This window comes from Alosa pseudoharengus, unplaced genomic scaffold (genome assembly GCF_046254945.1).
Source record: "Alosa pseudoharengus isolate Yale_2024_CS ecotype anadromous, Long Island Sound unplaced genomic scaffold, YU_APseudo_1.1 YU_APseudo_1.1_scf_1, whole genome shotgun sequence".
NCBI classification, from domain to species: domain Eukaryota; kingdom Metazoa; phylum Chordata; class Actinopteri; order Clupeiformes; family Clupeidae; genus Alosa; species Alosa pseudoharengus.
In genome coordinates, this window is record NW_027468564.1 from 58,458,212 (window position 1) to 58,478,732 (window position 20,521).

At 42.5% G+C, this 20,521-nt stretch overlaps 1 protein-coding gene across 2 annotated transcripts; it reads right to left on the reverse strand.

Annotated features, from left to right (window-relative positions):
• Positions 1-2,981: 2,981 nt before the first annotated feature.
• Positions 2,982-20,512, reverse strand: vps54 (VPS54 subunit of GARP complex). 2 transcript variants are annotated; one of them, XM_076295546.1, is made up of 23 exons: positions 20,427-20,512; positions 19,044-19,217; positions 17,986-18,227; positions 17,703-17,787; positions 17,206-17,240; positions 16,964-17,092; positions 16,232-16,617; positions 15,629-15,755; positions 14,641-14,748; positions 14,460-14,515; positions 10,376-10,472; positions 9,825-10,228; positions 9,370-9,496; positions 9,075-9,256; positions 8,863-8,975; positions 8,704-8,767; positions 8,463-8,568; positions 8,121-8,208; positions 6,489-6,610; positions 6,149-6,229; positions 5,946-6,053; positions 5,597-5,691; positions 2,982-4,908 (listed from the first exon to the last, which is right to left on the reverse strand). In XM_076295546.1, the coding sequence occupies exons 2-23, from the start codon at positions 19,186-19,188 to the stop codon at positions 4,803-4,805; spliced, it is 3,006 nt and encodes a 1,001-aa protein (XP_076151661.1). In that variant the 5' UTR covers positions 19,189-19,217; positions 20,427-20,512; the 3' UTR covers positions 2,982-4,802. The 2 variants fall into 2 exon arrangements, with proteins under 2 accessions (XP_076151661.1, XP_076151652.1); XM_076295537.1 differs by having other exon boundaries at positions 9,370-9,499.
• Between the last annotated feature and the right edge of the window lie 9 nt (positions 20,513-20,521).

Here is a 20,521-nt window from a genome sequence, read left to right on the forward strand (position 1 = left end):
AAGAGCTTCGCTTCTAGAAACCTCCCTGCCTCGACGTGGTCCTGCCCTTTCTCCACACTCACAAGCCAAAAAGGCAAGCCTCTGATTGGCTGGTGGACTTGTCTGTTACTTTTCCTTCAAACCGAGCAAGCGCTTTGAGCACGTGTTTTCGTTTATGAACGGAACATCCTTTTTTACTGTCTATGGTGGTGATATGGTTCAGACCAGACTGCTAAACTAGCGCCACCACTTCATGCCAGACAGGGGAGTGCTACCACACGCCTACCATAAATGGTAGCCAGGGTCTTTTAGATCTAGGCGTTTTTAAAATATATAAAATAATAATTTGGCAAGTAACCGACGTGATAGGCTACCGATATGTTTTTCTTTGTATAATTGTTTACATTTTGTTGTTCATTTAGAGTGGAAATAAAAAAAAAATTCATAGGCCTATCTTTCAGGCCTTCATAACAACTGCGGAGATCCACATAGGTTTGGTCATTGAACCTCGAATGCCAATCAATCAATTTATTGTTTATACCACCATGCATGGTCTTAATACACTTTACACAAACAAATTAACAAAGCCATGAGGTCACTGTAAAGTCTTCATTTGTGTCAAGTGATTAGCCAACATCATCAATAATGTTAAAGATCAAGAAGGTTATGAGGTGAAGGTTTTTATTCTGCATGAGTGACACATTTCTTTTAAAAAGGGTAAATTATGTTCTGTGTGATTAAAATGTTTACCAAACACCATTAAATAATACAAATGATAGGCTAATATAAACCATTACATTTTCATATTAATGTTATAACAATTGTATCATTTTATGTATTTATATTTTTAAAGATGGTGCCCCCACCCCCCTTTCCTGTGAACATTTTTGGCTAAGAATCATGTTTTGTGATATCATACAGAAATCAAATTTTACATTGCAGGAGCACCATGGAAACAAGTTTTACTTAGTACAGTAAACACACTAGATAAGAGTGTGGTTGATATTTGAATTTGCTCATTCATTTGTTGTGTTTTACTTCTCCAAATGGCTTTGAAACGCCACCATCATTGTTTGGGTGTGTGCCCTGTGCTGGCTTGAACCAGGGTTCACTGGCTGGAATGTTTCAACATTCCTAACAGTGCCCAAGCAGTGGGCCAGTACTCCCGGCATTTCACCGGATCCCTTCAGTGCTCTGAATCAATTCGCCCTGCAGCTGATGCTCAAACAGGTACACAATGCTCATAAGAGAGTGAAGGTAACCCCATTTAGACCCACAGAGGTCGAGCCCCGCTCCAAGGAGCACGAGCTCATCATGAGAGGACCAGGCATGGAGGTGAAGGAGCTGCTGTTAGAGGACACAGATATGAAGTGTTTAAGAGAGAGAAGAAAAGCAGTCAGCCACAGCAGAGCTAACAGCTAGAGTCCTGAGGTGTAGAGAGCAGAGAAGACGTCTCTCCACGGGACAGCAGTGACAGATCCTGTCCACAGAGTGGAAACAGAGACTAACACATCGGGTGCAATTGTATATGGGTGATCTCCTTTCATCGCGTGTCTGCTGGCTACCATGGGCCTCTTGGCCAGGATCACCACCTGGATAATTGTGCAGGTAAAAACACATGGCAGAGGAGTAGGAAAACAAGGGTGATTAGGTTTAGTTCGGAGTCCCGAGTTTGAACCTTAAAGTTAGAGTTAGGAAAATGTGTGAGATAAGTTGTTGCTGATGTTTTCCTTCCTCTCACAGAACACAGATGCGCCAGATAAGTCGTCCAAGTCTGAGGGACAAAGAGAGTAGAATCGGCCTGGTAACTGCCCCATCACTGTGGTCCAGAACAGACCTGCTGGTCCTCACGCTGCCACCACCAGGAGAAAAAGGGAATAAGAGGGATGCGGAGCTGCAACGGCTGCTAACCTTTAACCTTTAGCCTCTGCCCATCAAGTTATTATCTCATATTAGACTTGAAATAACATTAAACTTGATTATTTTTCTGTAAACTGTTTCAAACAGTATTTTTTCAATGGAATTATGAAGAAAGTTGTGTTCAATTTTATAATATTTTACATTTTCTTATCAGGGATTACCTATAAACATGAATAGCTTTCAACTCATACAAGTGAAGTCCATTAGCCTAGAAATCTAGACGCGCCCCTAGCGGCAGCAAATTACATTTGCTGCCAGGGCTAGTCTAGCAACTCTCCGTTGGCTTGTGAGCTCCAGAAATCGAAACTTAATCAGGCATTGAAATCGTGTATAGAGTCGTTTGGTGGGCTTAACATAATGATTGATGGCAGAGTTGCAACGGTTTGGCTTGAATTCCCTGCTACTTGAAAACAAATATCCTGTCCTATTGCGTGCAGAGGGAATTTGAAATACAACTGATTATCCCGCCCCTCGGACTGAGCACTGCGAACGGTGAGTGCCCAGACCCTACATTTTAATGTGGGTCTGGCTCGCCAGGCTAGAAGTCCATATAACAGAAAAGAGTTCTTAGATTCCAGTGTTTACATAGCATACTATAGGGCTGTAGCAACATGGGGGATGCAAAGGTGCACAGCGGTGAAATCAGTTCCTGCCATTCTATAAAATTTGGTATGGGGTGGTGTTTTCTTTTTTCAATAATGTGTAAAAGGACTGTTTCCCGTTTTCATGTCATTCTATCTGTAGGCTAAACCATATCTATAAACAAAAATCATATTAACACAAATATACAAAAATATACAGATATTGTGGCCAAAACTCAAAAACATGAAATTTCATTTAAAAAAAATCATTATTTCTTAATAAAAGATTACTTTTATTCAAAATAAATACCCCTTTGAACCTCTTAAGGTTGGATTTGTCATATTTTTCAATATTTAGGTAATGCATTAAAAAATGCTTTTACTCATATTGGGGTGCCAATATGGAGGGCACTACTTTGCCACACAATCACACAATACACATAAAAAGACAATGGCAGAAAACAAAAACAGTAGAATAATAAGAATAAAAGCACACAAATAAAACGTCCCATATGGCTTTATTGAAAAAAAAATAAAAGAAAAAGAAATCGCTTGATTTACCACATTTTTAAAAAAAAATGCTCAAGCATGCTCTAAGATTTTGTTTGTCTTGCACTTCCTCACTGGCGCCCATGAAGGGGCCAAGATACACATACAGCAAATTCACATGCACTCCCTTGTTCGCACGCACACACACACGCAAGCACGCACTCACACACACACACACACACACACGCACACGCACACACGCACACACACAGAAGAGTGGTACAGTTAGGCACTCTTTAGAGTCTGATAAAGTCTATGGTATAAATCAAAAGTATAGGCACTTTTGAATTCGACAGCACTGTTGCTTCTGACTGGTGCAGTGCTTTCCAACACACTGTGAATACTTAATACCCATAATTTAACACCCCCTCGCCCTCTCTTTGCCAACACCAAGATTTGATCAGTCGTCAAACACTACAACAGGACATCATACTTGGACCAAGGTTAATAAATATTCAATCATGAATGAAAAGATAATCAAGCATGTAAGCAATTGAAACAAATATTTGTATAGGGACATTTGGCAGCAAATTTCTCTGGTATTCTGATGGTCTGAGGTTTAGATTTCAGTGTCATTCTTCTTTCCAATTCAATTATCATCCTCCTCCTCTCATATTTCTGGATTCCCTTACACAGCAGCTGTTTATGCATTTGTCTGGGGAGAATGCTTGGAAATACATTTTGCCATCATGCATAGCAGTCAGTGGTCTGTGTGCATAGATATGGACTGACCAGGGAAAAGGACAATACTTCACTAACAAGCTATACACATAATCCCATCTATCAAATATGAAGACATACTCAAACAAACAGAGTGTCCTCTATAACATTTTTTAAATATTAAGATATACTTTTAGAGTTTTTTTATTTTATTTTACTGATAATCTTGGAGCGGTCTGTCCAAGTGCTTGTTTAAATCAAGCATATCAAGAGCCAAGAGGTCAGTTAGTAACTTAAACAATGGCTTCCATGAACGCCTCTGTACTGTTTACAGAAATATTAGAATTCTGTTAAAGCTGTGGCATGTGACATGTATACATTATATTCCCATTTTAAACAATTTTAAACAGAATCTTGATTTCCATTTCATTGAGATCTAGGCTACATGTGTCTGCATCCATCTGGACAATTAGCTGACCTGATCATTATTTCTTCCCCCTCTTCACATCCAATCTGCTAAAAACCACAGTTTAAAACCTTAGAAAATGTACAGGAAATAAAATGATACTTAATGTTTTTACCATTGTTGAGATTAACTCCTTCTTAATCTCAAACATCTTTGTACATGAGTCGATCCTCATTTATTTATCCTCATTGCATTGCACACAATGGCGAGATATACTGTATCTTGTGCATGTAGTGACAGAAGGAGGCACTAGTATGCACTCAGAAAAATGACCCCTGTCCAAAACAGGAAGGAACAAAATAGAAAAAAGGCTGAGAGAAACGCTGCCTTTCAGCAATGTCCAGTTTGGTCCCCACATATTAATGCAAGTTTTTCCTCAATTTTGTTTTCTCCCAATGTAAAGACGTAACGACCTTACCACTCCAGGCTCTCCCCAACCACTTATGCGCCCTTCTGGGTAGGACCAGAGAAAGGCAAGCGGGCAAGTGACTGGGCATTGGGATCCCGGACATGCTGGGTGGTAAGACAGATACATACAGCCGTCCTCTCGACAGGAGTCTTGATATCCCTTTCTTGTGGCGCTAAATGGCGTGTCTGTCAGAGAAAGCGTAGGAATAGCATCACACTACTATGCCATCCAGCTGCCATCACCTCTTCTGCTCCCAGATTGCAGCCATGTTCAAGTCCAGCCTCTCTAGAGACCGCAGAACCTGGACATTCTCTGTGTAGAACGCTACATCAACAACCACCAGCCTGTAGATGAGGGGAGAGAGACACACGTCAGATGAGGAGATAAAGGTGGAAGAAGAGGCTTCATCCTCTTCCAAAAAGGCCACTTTATCACTACAAAACAATTGCAATCTCACAACCGATTTGACTGAAGGTTTGTTGTTAACTCAACAGCTAATCAAATGACATCCCATTCTACACTCCTGAGAGTTGTTTCTCTAGACCAGTGTTTCTCAAACATTTTCAGACCAAGGACCACTTAACCAATAATAATTAAAAAAAACACACAATAGGCCTACTTGAACCACCTTGCTTATTGTCTTTGCACCTTGCTTACGGTGTCAGGCATAGCTTACATGGGCAGTGTTGCAGAACTGTTTGGATTTACATACAAGTTGGTTCAATACTGCAAAGAACTCATTTATATTATATTTTACCACGTCTGCTCACGGACCACTTGGGGTAGTTTGCGGACCACACTTTGAGAAACACAGCTCTAGACTAACTGGGATGGTGTCTGGCTCATCTGACCAACTCTGTTTCCAGTGCCAGAGCCACAGAGCCAGGACTTGGCACATATAGTTTGGAGTGTTAACACTAGATGGGCAGCTAGAGCGAAGTGAGGAGAACTGTTCTGAACACAGTGAAAAGTAGAACATGTTATAACCATGGGCTGCATCTATTGAGGGATGAAGATAAAAAATAAACTGACCCATGTTGAGGACCACCGTCGTTGATCACACCTAGTTTGGCCAATTGCCTTTTTAGGTGCATTCTAAAGCTGGCATTTATCTTCAGAAACAGCATCTACAAACAAACAAGTGGGTAACGGGTCAATTCTACCTTTTTTCAAGGAAAATTATTTAATAAGCTAGTTTTTTAAGTAAGTAAGGTTAAGTGTTCTGCAACAAGCAATCATTACATACCATACTATAGTGGATGTTTGAGCATGAATGTACATTATATATGTGCTCATTTACCTCAACACTTGATAAACTAATTTAACACTTGATAATTACACCAAACCTGTTATCTCTGTATTTCTGTATATCTGGGGTTACCTGAGTCTGCTCTTCTGGCAGTAGATCAGAGATGGCCTCATGCATTTTAGCCATCTGCTTACAGATGTTTCGGAAACAAGCTGAAGGCATAGGAGCCTTTACTTCATACTGTAGCAGGGTAAACGTTGCATTAAATTGCACATTTAATTAATATACCAGAATTACAAATGTTCTGATTAGCATTCCCACCTAGGGAGACTTACCTTTGACAGGACTTTCTCAAACAGACTGTCCATGATTGCCACCAGTTTGGCTGAAATTTCAGCTATATGATCATTGTAATCCTGCAACGAGACAGAAACTATAATATCTGGAAACGCGATTTCTGAGAATGCTTCAAAAGGTGCCAGACTTGCAAGACACATAACCGTGCAGATGTCACAAGACGGACTCATAACTATACTGAAACAAAACTATTCTCAATTAAATGTAGTGCATCATTTTGTGTAGGTATTTACTATTCAGAATCGAACTGCAATGATTTTTCTCTTGTCTGTGCATGTAGATTTAGCCAACTCCTTGAGTGTATGTACATAAGCTTACCTTTGTGATGTGGTCAAAGTGCCTGAGGACACTGTACTGTTTTGGCTGCAGCTTGGTCTCAAAATGGGCCCTGATTATGGGAATGTAATGAACCACCAGCTGCAGACAGCGTGACACCAGGGCTGTGTACAGAAGAGAGAAGAGATAAAGATGATCTTGTCACACTGCTGCTGCTAGTATGCCGAGCTTCCATGTACATTTGATTGAATTGGCATTGTTGTTTATTATTCCTATTCTCCTAAATATAGTCTGACCAACATCTTAAATTGTCCCCTTTTAAATTTAAGTATTATATTGTTTTGTATTTGTAAGTTGCTTTGGACAAAATCCCATAACCATAAACAGTTAAGGCCTAGTTAGGTTCAAACAAGTAGGATTGGTTCAATTATATAAGAAAATTCACACTAAGGCCATTTACAGTTTTTTTCAGTCGCTAACAAGCATTTGTCTAACCGGTTGTCACGTTTTCAAAACTCTAAACACAATTAGCACAGCATCAGTCTTTTGTGGCCATACCATTCACACATTTCATGCCGTTTTCACACAATATGCAGTCAGTGAACACATTTACACAATGCTTACATTTTCTTAACAGACAAGCTATACCTCCCAACAAAACTATGGATTGTTTTTGTAGTATTTACGAATGTTAACACACAACATCCCACAATAGCAAACACAATATTCCAAACATTAGATACACTATAAAAACCTCTGCTTCTGCTCTGCTTCTGCTACCAAATGGTTTTATCCCAGGTGCATCGCCTTGGATAATATCAGATGCGATGTTGATGAAAACATGTGGCCTAGCCCTGAAGATCGCAGAGACTAGAAACAGTAATTTTGTGTTTTTTTTTAGCCCCCCCCCCCTTTTTTATCTGGGCTTTTTGCTGTTGTTTTTTTGTTCAGAATGCTGTGTTTCATGGATATTTTGTTCACTCTAAGCAATACTGTAAAACTTTTTCTGTTCTATCATACTGTAAACAGTATTTATATTGTACCTCCTGTAGTAAACAGTATAGGGAAAAAACTGATTTGCTTTTTACTAGAATGCTTTTGAATGTGAACATTACATGTGGACATACAGTTCCCAACCAAGAAATGTAGTGTAAAAACTGTGGATAGAGCATGTTTTGCATGCAAATACCTGTAAAACTGAAACATAAAAGTCTATGCAGTTTTTGTAATGTCAACAATAGCCAGTATTTTGAAACCTGGTGTACTTTGATTGACTGCATGTACCTCGTGAAGTGAAAACAAGGGTTATTCTTTGACAGAATAATTTCATTTTGAGTCAGATTTCCAGTGTTTTGGTAAAGTTAGTGTGTGCAGAGAAAGATGTGTTCTGTTTTGAAATGAAGAGTTAGTATATATTTAACAAAATGTGTTTTTGTGAAGAAAATGATCCATTTGGCCAATTGTGTTTTGTAGGTGTGAGTCTGTGTTAAGAGTTTAGAAAAAGTAGCTGAAGTATGGGTACGCGCTTGTTAGCGATTAAGTTGTAGTAGTTCCATTGACTTCTACTGTTCGTATCAATTTGTATGTCACATTTCAGATGAGATTTTCAGAAATCCCTAAGAGGTTGAAAAACATTCTAGCATCATGTGTGGCTCCATGAGACTATAGGCGTACCCAGGTTCTTTGTAGTGATTGTCTTCAGTCCAACAACCTGCAGCGCTCCGGCTCCTAGCACAAGCTGACAGCTCCGTGAGTTGAAGTGCTGTTACCACATGCACAGAAACAAAGAAGAAACTCAGTTTCTCATGTTTGAAAAGCATAACCAACTTAAACATGCCATCACAAAATGAACTATAGATATAATTTTTACGGATACACTGCCACTACCCTTCACCGATTTATTGACTGTTTAAGTGAATTAATTGATAGTTCTTTGAAAACATCAATATAATAAATCATTCAAATGACAAGTCGGGGAGAGTGAGGAACAAGCATGGCTTAGAATCCCGGTCTTACCTTAAGTAAATCTGAGAGGCGAGTCAGCATATCTGTGGCAATGGAGGGGATGTCGTTCACACACTGGCAATACTCCAGAAAGATCCGGATTAGCAGCAGTACAGTGCTAAACAGTACAGTACAAAAACATTAGTTTAATTGACTTGGGCTTTTCCCCTGTATAATATGGAGTGGATCCACACACACACACTCTCTTTTAGATGGGTTTTGAGAAAGATGGTGCTCAGTATATACAGCATACCCAACAACAGCATATCTTTGTCCATCTACGGTTAAGTAATCACTTGGTTTTCGCTCTTCGGTGCCTGGAGTGGAGACAGGAACTGAGGGTTAAAATGGGCCTGCTGGAGGGCTTGAGTACAACATATAAAGGGACACATGTGAAGTGTGAGAGCTGTACCTGAGGGTTTACGGTCAGGTAACGTGATCCTTCCATCAGCAATGGAGTTGACCAGGTCCTGAAACTCTGCAGGTACCTCTGCCTGCTTCCAGCGCTCATTGTCCAGCAGCAAACTAAGAGAGCAACAGGTCAGAGAAAGAGACCAGTCAGGACGCCAGAACATGGACAACTATTTTTTCGCCTGCTTTTGGGAGTGTGTTTTGTGCTCGAACCTGAGCTTGGTCTTGCGCTCCTCGTGGAAGCGGTGGACGAAGCGGTTGGCCTGGCTCTGCAGGGCCCCTCTGAGGGAGACGCTGCGGCGGCCGCACAGCTCCTCCGTGTCCTTCACGAAAGCCTCCACCGCCTGGGACAGGCGCACAAACTCCGCCGAGCTCAGCCGCTCCAGGGAACCATCCTGAGAGGCAGAGACAGACATGGTGCATGAAGACACAAATAAGTCTTGCAAAACAGGCCATTCCACCCAACCACTGTGTTCTGTGCTAACTGAGCCTGCCCTGTGGGATGTACCTTGGCTCTGGTGATAAGAACCTTGACACAGCGGTCATGGCTGACGTCCGAGGCAGTATATAGCAGCTCCTGGACGTTGTTGGCCACGCGACCCAGCTCAAGATCTGAGGGCATCACGTCTTCACTGCTGCTGAGTAGAGATGAGAGGTGCATGACAAACGACACCCAAAAAGACAAACCCGCTGCAGCTACATTCACGTGAATCTTATGCATCATATGAATCTCTAAATCATAGCAGCATCCACCCTACAATGACACCATTGAGACACCTGCATGGGGCAACAGCCCAGACCAATGAGTAGTGAATCAACATTAGCTCAACTGAGCAGAGTTTTTAACAATAATATTTGTGCCAAAACATGACCTGTAAGTCAAATAACAAGACTTAAGTCTATCCAATGAATTAACAGTGTAACGGCATAACAGCATTCAAAGTGCAGGTAGATGTGACTCACAGGCCAGTGGCAAGCCCTCCTGGCAGGGTGGACGTAGTGTTGGACGTGTGCTCTCTGCTTGAGGAGGATTCAGTGGTGGCCGAGGCGGAGTCGCTCCCACACACGTCCCTGCGCGTCTGCGTCAGGGCCTGCGTGCTGGTGCTGCGCACCTCTGGCTGCTGCTGCTGCTGCTGCTGCTGCTCCGCCTCATTCATGGCGTCGCTGATGAAGAGGCCCTCGTGGGTGAGGTAGGCCAGCTCCGACCCCGCCCGCAGATTGCCATCCAGAGGCTCCTCCTCCTCATCTTGGTCTCCTCCTCCTCCTCCACCCGCCCCCGCCCGCTCTCGCCCTTCGGCCATCTGCCGGCTCCGCTGGCTGCTGTCCAGCACCTCCAGGACCACCGCCCTGACCACGCTTAGAGTGGCCTACAGCATCGCCGGCACAGAGGAGGACACCAGAGGAGACAAATAAGCTACAGGTGAAGACCCGCTCCCTGTTTCACACACTGCCATGCTGTTGCATGCAGAAGTGCAAAAAGACAGTTGTGGAAACATGCTCATCTAGGCCATTACCTTGATCCTCTTGAGGAAGAGAATGAAGTGCTCAAATATATCCTGCAGCAGCTCAAACCACTGGCAGAACGCCATCAGCCGCATCTGGTCTGGCAGCCTGTGGGCCACACAGGACATTCAACATCATCTAAACATCTTCCAAAACGAAGGTGGTCATCAACTAACACATGACTACATGTACAGACATCCTAGATCCTGAATTAAATGAATCCAAACATCAGTGTACATACAAATAATACGCAAATGTGGAAATACCAGTTCCTTGCTATACCATTCTTACCATTCTATGATGACACTTGAAATACTGAGGTTGACAAGTATCTTCTATTCATACAACAGTTACACCAAGTGCATCAACCAGTACAAAGAAGCACACAACGTTTATAATGAGGTGCAAAGTACAAAGTGTATAGTAAAGTTGGTGTCGTGAGTTTTTAGAGGGGGTGGTGTTTTTAAGTGTAGCTGGACTAAGTAGATTCTTAACGTTAGCTTTACTGAACTCAACTCGTGTTTTTTCTGGATCTGCGTCCGCACTTTTATAGTAATTTCATGGGAGTCTCGTGCTGTTAAGGGATTTGTTTATGTAGTTGTCATTGTTACAAGTTGGTAAACTAGTTATTAGCCGTAGTGGGTAGTGGTAGTTGATTTTGTTTTCATTACGGCTGTCTGTTTAATTGCGCTTAGACTGGCCTTGGTGTCGTGAGTTTTTAGAGGGGGTGGTTTTCCACGTGATCAATTAGGACTAGCATTTAAAGTGTTTATTGTGCTGGAGCGTCAGCAGAGGCGTCAGCGCTCGTGTGCAGCCGTCCTCGTGTCAAGACTTACTTGTGTCAAGACGAATTGAGTCTACCTGCGACGAGTCCACCGAGCAAGGACACAAGCAAGGCACCTCTCAGATAAGTTTCACGCTTGTTTCACCTTGTCTTGTTAGCTGACAATCCTTCTAATAATGTGCCTTCAACATATCCCTGTATCCGGTCAGGTTAATAAGCGCACTGGTGTTGAAAGGCAACAATCAGTTCAGCAAGCTTGTCCTACTTTTTCTGTAGGGTTGTGGAATTGCCAATCTGCAGTAAATAAAGCGGACTTCATTCCTGCTCTGGCCTCACAGTTATCGCTTCAATTGCTTGCGCTTACAGAGACGTGGATTAGGCCAGAGAATACTGCCACACCTGCAGCGTTGTCAACCAATTATGCTTTTTCGCATACCAGTCGTTCGTCTGGTAGAGGAGGCGGGACAGGCTTTCTCGTCTCTGATGATTGGAGGTTTACACAGTTGCTGCCTGCTCAAATCCACAACTCGTTTGAATATCATGCCATCATACTTGGTGGTTATTTATCGCCCTCCAGGACAACTTGGGAACTTTGTGAATGAGTTGGACATTCTACTGTCTGCTATTCCAATGGATGCATGCCCATTATTAATCCTTGGCGATTTTAATATTCATTTGGATAACTCGTCTTCAATTGACTTCCTGTCCTTACTCTCCTCATTTAATATCACACGTGTCCACAGTCCTCCTACTCACAAGGCTGGTAAAGATCTTGATTTAATTCTGGTACGTAACTGTAATACAGACAACGTTTTGGTTAATCCATTACATGTATCGGATCATCACTTTATCAGATTCTCTGTGCGTCTCCTGGATAACCCAGCAGCTCCTCCTCCGACAATTTCGTTCCGGCGTAATCTCAGAAGCCTCTCAAGCGACCATTTTGCAACATTAGTAACATCTGCTTTACCTACTCCTAGCTCATTCTTGGCACTGGAGGTTAATGACGCTACAGAGACTCTCTGCTCTACACTGGCATCTTGTCTGAATGCAGCATGTCCTCTTTCCTCAAGACCTACTCGTTCTAAACCTCGCCATCCATGGCTGACGAACAGTATAGTCTCAGTACGAAAGGAACTTAAATGCTCCTATAAGGAGGGCTTTGCCTTGTGTTAGTATGACCGCATCACTCTTTCTCTCCTCTTGATGAGGAGGCAGTCTCTCAATTGCTTTAGCGATGTTGTCCAACAACATGCCCATTAGATCCTGTCCCGTCCACTCTTCTACAGTCTCTCTCACCCGCTGTTCTACCAGCAGTCACACATGTATTTAATGCTTCACTCAGTTCTGGAATAGTTCCTTATTCTTTTAAACAGGCTAGGGTTACACCTCTGCTAAAGAAAAGTACACTTAATCCAACTGAGGTGAAGAACTACAGACCTGTCTCCCTTCTTCCTTTCTTGTCAAAGGTTTTGGAGAAAGTGGTCTTCAAGCAAGTTTGTGACTTTCTTCATCAGAATAATCTACTAGACCCTATGCAGTCTGGTTTCAAGTGGTCATTCTACTGAAACTGCTCTTCTGTCTGTGACTGAAGCATTGAGAGTAGCTAAGTCCTCTGCTCAGTCATCAGTATTAATTCTACTAGATTTATCTGCAGCCTTTGATACTGTTAACCATGACATTCTCCTATCTATACTATCTGAACTGGGAATTTCTGGAAAAGCTCTTGACTGGTTTGAATCTTACCTTAAAGGCCGTTCTTTCAATGTGTCTTGGCAGGGACAGGTATCTAAGTCTCATGACCTCACCACAGGTGTGCCTCAGGGATCAGTATTAGGACCCTTGCTTTTCTCTATTTACACCACTTCCTTAGGTGATACCATTCGCTCCCATGGATTTGACTTTCACTGTTATGCAGACGACACTCAACTTTACCTGTCTTTCCCACCTGATGACTCTAGTGTTTCCCACCGGATTTCTGCATGCCTTAAGGATATTTCAGCCTGGATGAAAGATCGGCACCTTCAGCTTAATCTCTCAAAAACAGAGTTTTTGGTGTTTCCAGCTAAAACAGCTATTCCCCAACAGATTAACATCCAGCCTGACTCAATTTCACTGACCCCAACTAGATCGGCACGAAACTTGGGCGTTGTAATTGATGACCGACTTAACTTCTCTGAGCATATAGCTTCTATTGCAAAATCATGTCGGTTTATGCTTTACAACATTAGGAAGATCAGACCTTATCTGACAAGATTCCACACAACTTCTTGTTCAGACTATTGTAATTCACTATTAGCTGGCTTACCCGCTTGTATAACAAGATCATTACAGCTGATTCAGAATGCTGGAGCACGCCTGGTCTTCAATCAGCCAAAGAGGACACATGTAACTCCTCTCCTAGTTACTCTCCATTGGCTCCCTATAGTAGCCAGAATTAAATTTAAATCTCTCACTTTGGCCTATAGGACACTAACTAGATCTGCTCCTAGTTATTTTAATTCAATAATCAAGCCTTACATCCCCAACCGCCCACTGCGGTCTTCTGGTGAGCGCATGTTGTGTCGACCAGTCATGAAAACTGGGTCTAATTCCAGACTCTTTTCTTCAGTGGTTCCATGTTGGTGGAATGAATTGCCCAGTGCTCTCCGTTCCTGTGGTAGTTTTGGGTCGTTTAAGAGGGGTCTAAAGAGATTCCTATTCAACATATACTTAGTTGTTTAAGCGCTTATGTGTTATGGTTTGTATAATGTTGTTTTATTTTAATTGGGCTGTTAATTAATTTGACATTATTGTTTATTATTGATATTCTCCTTAATGTAGTCTTAGCATGTCATTGTTTTTATATTATCGATTGAATGGACATTATTGTTTATTATTGCCTTTCCCCTTTTTTTTCCATTGCTTTTTTATTAGGCTATTGATTGAATTGATATTATTGTGTACTATAACTTTTCTCCTTACTATATTTGACCTACATTCTAATCTGTTCCCTGTTCAATTTTAAATATTATTATGTTGTTTTGTATTTATGTGTCGCTTTGGACAAAGGCGTCTCCTAAATCCATAACCATAACCATAACCATAAAGTATAAGGAAGTACACTAAGTCTTTATGGCCAGTGTTATATACATCTGTAGCACACACACACAACACACACACACAACACACACACACACACACACACTTAGATTACATCTACATAACTGCATTTCATTGTCTTTGTGCTTGTACTCTACACAATGACAATCAAGTTGAATCTAATCTAATATAAAGAAGAACCCTTTTCTGGACCAGGAGTCCATACTCACTTCATGACCACGTCTGTGTCGATCTCATCAATCTGAGACACGGTTCGGAGGACACACTACAATTGGAGGGCAACAGAGGTGATCAGAGAGCATTTCATTCACAATACTTCTTTTGTATTCATTCTGTGAAACTGCTCTTCCTCATTCTGAGCATTCCACGCTGCCACACGACTGAACATACCTGTCGGACTATTCCCTTGGCCGCCTGAATGATCTCATCACTGTAGATGTCCAGGAAGTCCAGCTTCCTTTGCCTGAGCAGCCCAAAGACCAGAGACTGCAGGCGGTCCTGTAGGGAAGCACACGTCAGACTGACCTGGAATCTGTATGCAACTGCACTGACCACACTCAGTACATTCAACTAGACATCACAACTGTACAGAGAACTGTAAATACAGGAACTTAAATTGATTAAATGATGATAGGAATCGTGCAAAATTGATTTTGTGTTGTTGGAAAATCAATATAAATCTGTAAAAAATCCTTGGATTCATTTCCAAGTGTACCAAGTTACTCACTCCTCCCCAATCATGGTGCTTATTATTTGTCAGACTTCCACACACTACAGTAGGCACGTTTACATGGACAATCTGACCCATTCCGATTAGAATTCTGGAGCAGGGATTTTTATTCTGATTCAAGTGTTTAAGAGAATTTGTATTCCCATTGAGCCGTTATTCCTTTTCTAATGGGATTAAAAGTGTCCATGTTATTGTGGCTAGTGAGGAACAGAATTACAGGCCACGATTATGATGATTTAGAATTACCAACAGACCATTTTCCTCATTACCAATAATGCCCTCTGAGCTATTGTTTCCAATGAGGGGTTAATTAGTTCTTCATTGGTCTACCTCAGCATGAAACACTCAAACAAACCTTTCCCCTTGCATTGTTGTGGTTTTTCAGAGATGCCAAAAACCAACCTTGCGCACTGGTCTGACCAACCTAACCAAACCACATACGAGAATCAACCCACAGAGGACACACAATTCCCTCAATAGAGTACTAGCTCCACACATGCAAACCTAATTCACACTTTTGAACATGACCTTTGCAAGGCTCCTATCATACGGTGTCAGAGTAACTATGAGCATTGGTAGAATAGACTGCGTATCAGAGTAACTATGAGCATTGGTAGAATAGACTGTGCATCTTGTGGGGCCTCGTACCTTCTCCAGAACCTGACTGTCCTCCTCAAAAGGGCGGTTCAGATCACTCTTGGCGTATGTGGTGAAGTCTGCCACCATCATCTTATCAATGAGACGCTCCATCTCACACAGCTGAGAGCCCAGGTGCCTGAAGAGGAAGTGGAGAACAGGAAGTATGGAGCTATTCTACCTTGTAGAACTAGATCCTTCTATTTAGTTCACAATCACATACAGTGCAGCGGCTGGATTGAGCAGTACTTAATTAAGGTGACAACAACAGATCTAGAACAACACAAAGAGCGATCTGAGGCTTCATATGAATGAAAAAAGACACAACATCTAATTGGTGTGTGTTTGTGTGGATGAATCCTAGGCAGGTATAGGTGTAGGCATCCATGAACTGTATACTAATAATATTACTCTGAGCTATACATTAGACATGTGTGCTGTACACTATTACTCTGAGCTATACATTAGACATGTGTGCTGTACACTATTACTCTGAGCTATACATTAGACATGTGTGCTGTACACTATTACTCTGAGCTATACATTAGACACGTGTGCTGTACACTATTACTCTGAGCTATACATTAGACAGGTGTGCGTGGGCGTTTTATCCACCTGAAGCTGTGTATGCCCTGTAGCTCCTGCTGCAGCACCTCCTTGGTGGTGGCGATGAGCTCCAGCGCTCCCACAAACTCGGAGGTGGAGAGCAGCAGCTGCACGGTGGGCTGGGTCTGGTGCACGGCCGCCATCAGCTTCAGCTTGTCGTGCAGGCGCACGCAGTTGCTGCGCGTGAGCGTCTGCTGCAGGGCCTTCAGCGGGCCCTCGCACATCACCCGCTCCATGGAGGCCATGCGGCCGCGCAGAGTGGACACCGCGTGCGCCGTCTTCTGCAGCCGGTCCTGCAGCTCGTGTTGGGAGGACATGGCGTGGAAGAATGCCTCCGAGCGCAGGGAGATTTGCCGAGCGATGCAAACCTCCACCACATCCAGGTAGTGACTCAGCTGGAATAAGGGAGAGGAATGTAAAGAGGCGTGAGGTTATGAGGTCCACGGGGAAAGGAGAGCGATGAATCACTTACATCCAAAGAGTTTCTTCAGTGAAACCCAACAAATCATGACATATTACAAATGCAACTGTTTATAGTCTAGGACTGTCATTATTAACATATTATTTTGGAGCATATAAATATAGTTATAGAACTTCTATGACTCATTCATAACCATTTCTTAAAAACACAAATGACACTTAGAAAGCCGTGTTGTGTTTGGCCTTGTTAATCCTCAGATCTCTTCCATGAAATGAACACCACAACAAACGGCACAGCTGCATGTGTGCATGAGCACTCACCTTTTCTTGCAGTAACCGGGACGATGCCCCATCCCGATTCTTCCCACTGGCAACGCTGAAGTGTGACCACGGTAAAACGGCATTGAAAGTCACAGGGTCATTCAACGCAAAATCTGGCTTCATGAAGATCTGTTAAACAAGAAGTGGTTAAAAGCTGAAGAAGTAAAGGACATGAGACAGAGAGAGAGATTAAAGGACCGCCTCTCAAAAAGTAGAGAGTAGAGAAGACATGCAACCCTCACCTTAGGTACCTGCTCCAGTTCTTCTCTGGCCTTTTCTGTGGAGAGAAACACAAATGTCTGATTAGAGGAGGATCAGTCATTACAGCACATAAAATGCTAAAACGTCATTCATGTAGCATAAAGCATGTAAAAGCATGGCTATGTAGTACAAGCTGGTCTGTCAGGTAAGTCAAGGTGGGATCACAGTAAAATTGCAGAGAGTACATGGGTTTGTGTATGGGAGGGTGTAAGTCAAGTATTCTCACCATGGTTATGTGTTATACTGGAGACAGAGTCAGGGTTCTCACCATGGTTATGTGTTATACTGGAGACAGAGTCAGGGTTCTCACCATGGTTATGTGTTATACTGGAGACAGAGTCAGGGTTCTCACCATGGTTATGTGTTATACTGGAGACAGAGTCAGGGTTCTCACCATGGTTATGTGTTATACTGGAGACAGAGTCAGGGTTCTCACCATGGTTATGTGTTATACTGGAGACAGAGTCAGGGTTCTTACCATGGTTATGTGTTATACTGGAGACAGAGTCAGGGTCGTCCTTGTTGGGACAGATGGCTTTACAACGCTCATGGATTTTCTCTTTCTGATATGGAACAAATAATTATTTTTAAACACACAAATACACATAAACATTTCCATTTCTCTCAATATGAAATAATCTCACAATTTTTTTTATTAACAATGCAACATTTTGCCAATGTCGTCCATAGTGAACTACGGCTAACAGTGACTGTCAGAGACGCTGAATAATTGAAGTTGGAGGGACGGGTTTGGACGTTACCTGAGCCGTCTCCTGCAGGTATGGAGTGAAGTGCTCCTTTGTGATGTTGGGGAGGTAGAAAGAGGGCATGACTTCAGTTTCCACAAAGTCAAGACCCCAGGTTTTGGTGAAGAAGTCCGACTCTCTCTTGGCCAGACGAGGGTCATTTAACGCAGCCGGTAGATTAACCTTTGAACTGTAGATGGTCCAGCGGTGCTGATCGGCCACCACAGACGGGCCGTCACAGAGCCCACGGGCCTCCCCTGGAAGACAGAGCGGCATTCACATTTCTCAATGAAAACACGCTGCATGCTGCATGCTCACTCAAGCAGAAGGCCTACTACTGCATTCTGCTTGCTTGATGAGCAAGCAAGACCTACTTCAGCAAAACAAGCAGGAGATCCACCACATTTGCTTAAGTGGCAAAGAAATGAGCACCAACTTCCTCTTTGTGCTGGAATATGTACAAAACCGTAACATTTTGGAGAAAACATGTGAGGTCATACCAGAGCAGCTCATTATAATGAAATATACACAAGTAGGCTGATATTCAAAGCTAAATAATTACAGATAACCATCTTCCCCACACTATACAAACACCATCACCTCTAGTATCACCATGAACATCACCAGGACTATCAAGCATCACTATCGCACCTATACCCACCAACAGCAGCAACAATACCAAAAGCAGCCCTTCAATTAATCTTTCAAAGGGAAAATACCATCCTGTCAAGACAGAAGAACTTTGCACTTGCTGAACACACTGGACCAAAGGAGGCCAAAGAGTTACAAATTCCCATCTATGGGCAACATTTATTCATGGTTGTGAATATTACTATTATTAGCAGCCTAACTTTCCATTCTAGGGCTGAATTATTTCTCAACTCAACACAATACATGAGAGGGCAATTTAAGCCTGAGAAATAAAGAATGCATTTGCATTTGCAAGCTTTTTACCTTTACAGGATTGCACTGGGCAGTGCACCAGTCAGCCTTAACCAGTACATTTCTCAAGTTAAGAGGAGCCAAACCGTATGCTTTCTGAGGTTGCCTACGAGCTGCTGTTGCACTCTTACCTGTGGGCTCTTTGGGGCAGACATCAGGCAAGGAGCAGACAGATCGGTAGTGTCTAGATGAGGGTTCTGGACCCTTCCGGTAAAACCCATCACTGCTGCCTCTGCTTGAGTGAGGCACTGGAGAGGAGCCGTGGCTGGACGCCATGGCATTGGGCTCCTCTTTCAGGAGGCTAGCTGAAGAGGCAGACAAAAAGCAAACAACACCGCTCAAAGACAAGTTTCACCCTGAACTATGAAATGCTCTTATTGTGTTTGTGAGTTGGCACACGCCAGAACACACAAGGCAAGTCAAAAATTGATACACACCACAAACTTAAAAGAGACTGTCGATTCAATGCAAAACATATTGTTGAACCTGAATATCCAGGAAATTATTCAAATCGAAACAACTGAGGTTTACAGGCAAATGATAAGCAGCAGGATGTGATGCAGTAACAATAACAGACTGTATTGTCTGATCATTGAAAAAAGGCTAAAAAGGTCAGCTGCAACAATTCGAAGGTCCCCTAAATGGAGTCGAAAGTCATTAAGTCAGAAGTACTTATAATGTATGTAATACCGGCATTTCAGAGGTGTTTTCAGTCATGTATGGACTGCTTTTGTCTTAACGTTAGTGTGATTTTACCCGTGATTAAACCAAACAAATTAGTTACGTTCCTTACTTGGGCATAACATGAAAACAAACGCAGAGCGTGACTTTTTAATGCATCTCTGATACATTAGTGAGACTGAGATAGCATGCTAACGTTAGCTGATCCTACTACCGTTCAAACCCTTTCCAAACCAGTTATCCTAGGTGCGTTCAGCGTTGACGTGTCGTTTGCCAAATCAAGAGGTAGCAATAACGTTATGCCCTTTGGAATGCAAAATACTCTGACATTTCAACAAACGGCAACCAACACTAGTTAAATTCAAGCTAACGTTAATCAACAGGGCGACTGGCAAGCTGGCCATAGCTATTACTCCTAATATGAAGTTAAACCACCTCACCGAGCAGGCTAACTTTCCCATAGCTCCCTTGCTAAACTGGATAAACACAATTCGTTAGCATTGCTTTAGGTAGCATGTTGTCAAATACACACAACATATTAGATATTCTAAACTGATCAAGACAAATCGATCTGTCTGTCTTCAATTTAATCGTATTCCATTCGTACAGTGAGGCCTTCAGACAACCAAACCACTAACTGCACGACAGTCAATCCCTTGCTAGATGCTAACTGGTTGACGTTAGTGCTAACGTTAGATAGATCTAGAGACCTTGCTACCCTGCTGCATTAGCAGCTACTAGTATGATAGGCTACTTGCACAGAAACAAAACAAGCCAGTGGTGGTTTACACTTAGTATGGAAAGAGAAGATGCTGAAAACACACGAGAAATACCTGTTGTTTGTAACACAGCAGCTCCTTTTCCTCACATCCACCATCACAATCTCATACACAACAAGCCAACTACAACAAGCGAAACGACCGACCCG

Bases quoted from the DNA above. Each gene is read 5' to 3' on its own strand.
- vps54 (XM_076295537.1), bottom strand. From the start codon at position 19,188: ATGGCGTCCAGCCACGGCTCCTCTCCAGTGCCTCACTCAAGCAGAGGC. The intron at 16,618-16,963 runs GTGAGTGCTCAT...CCCTTATTCCAG, and splicing joins CCCGGTTACTGCAAGAAAAG to CTGAGTCACTACCTGGATGT. The intron at 8,569-8,703 runs GTATGCTGTATA...TGTACTGTTTAG, and splicing joins CAAAGATATGCTGTTGTTGG to CACTGTACTGCTGCTAATCC.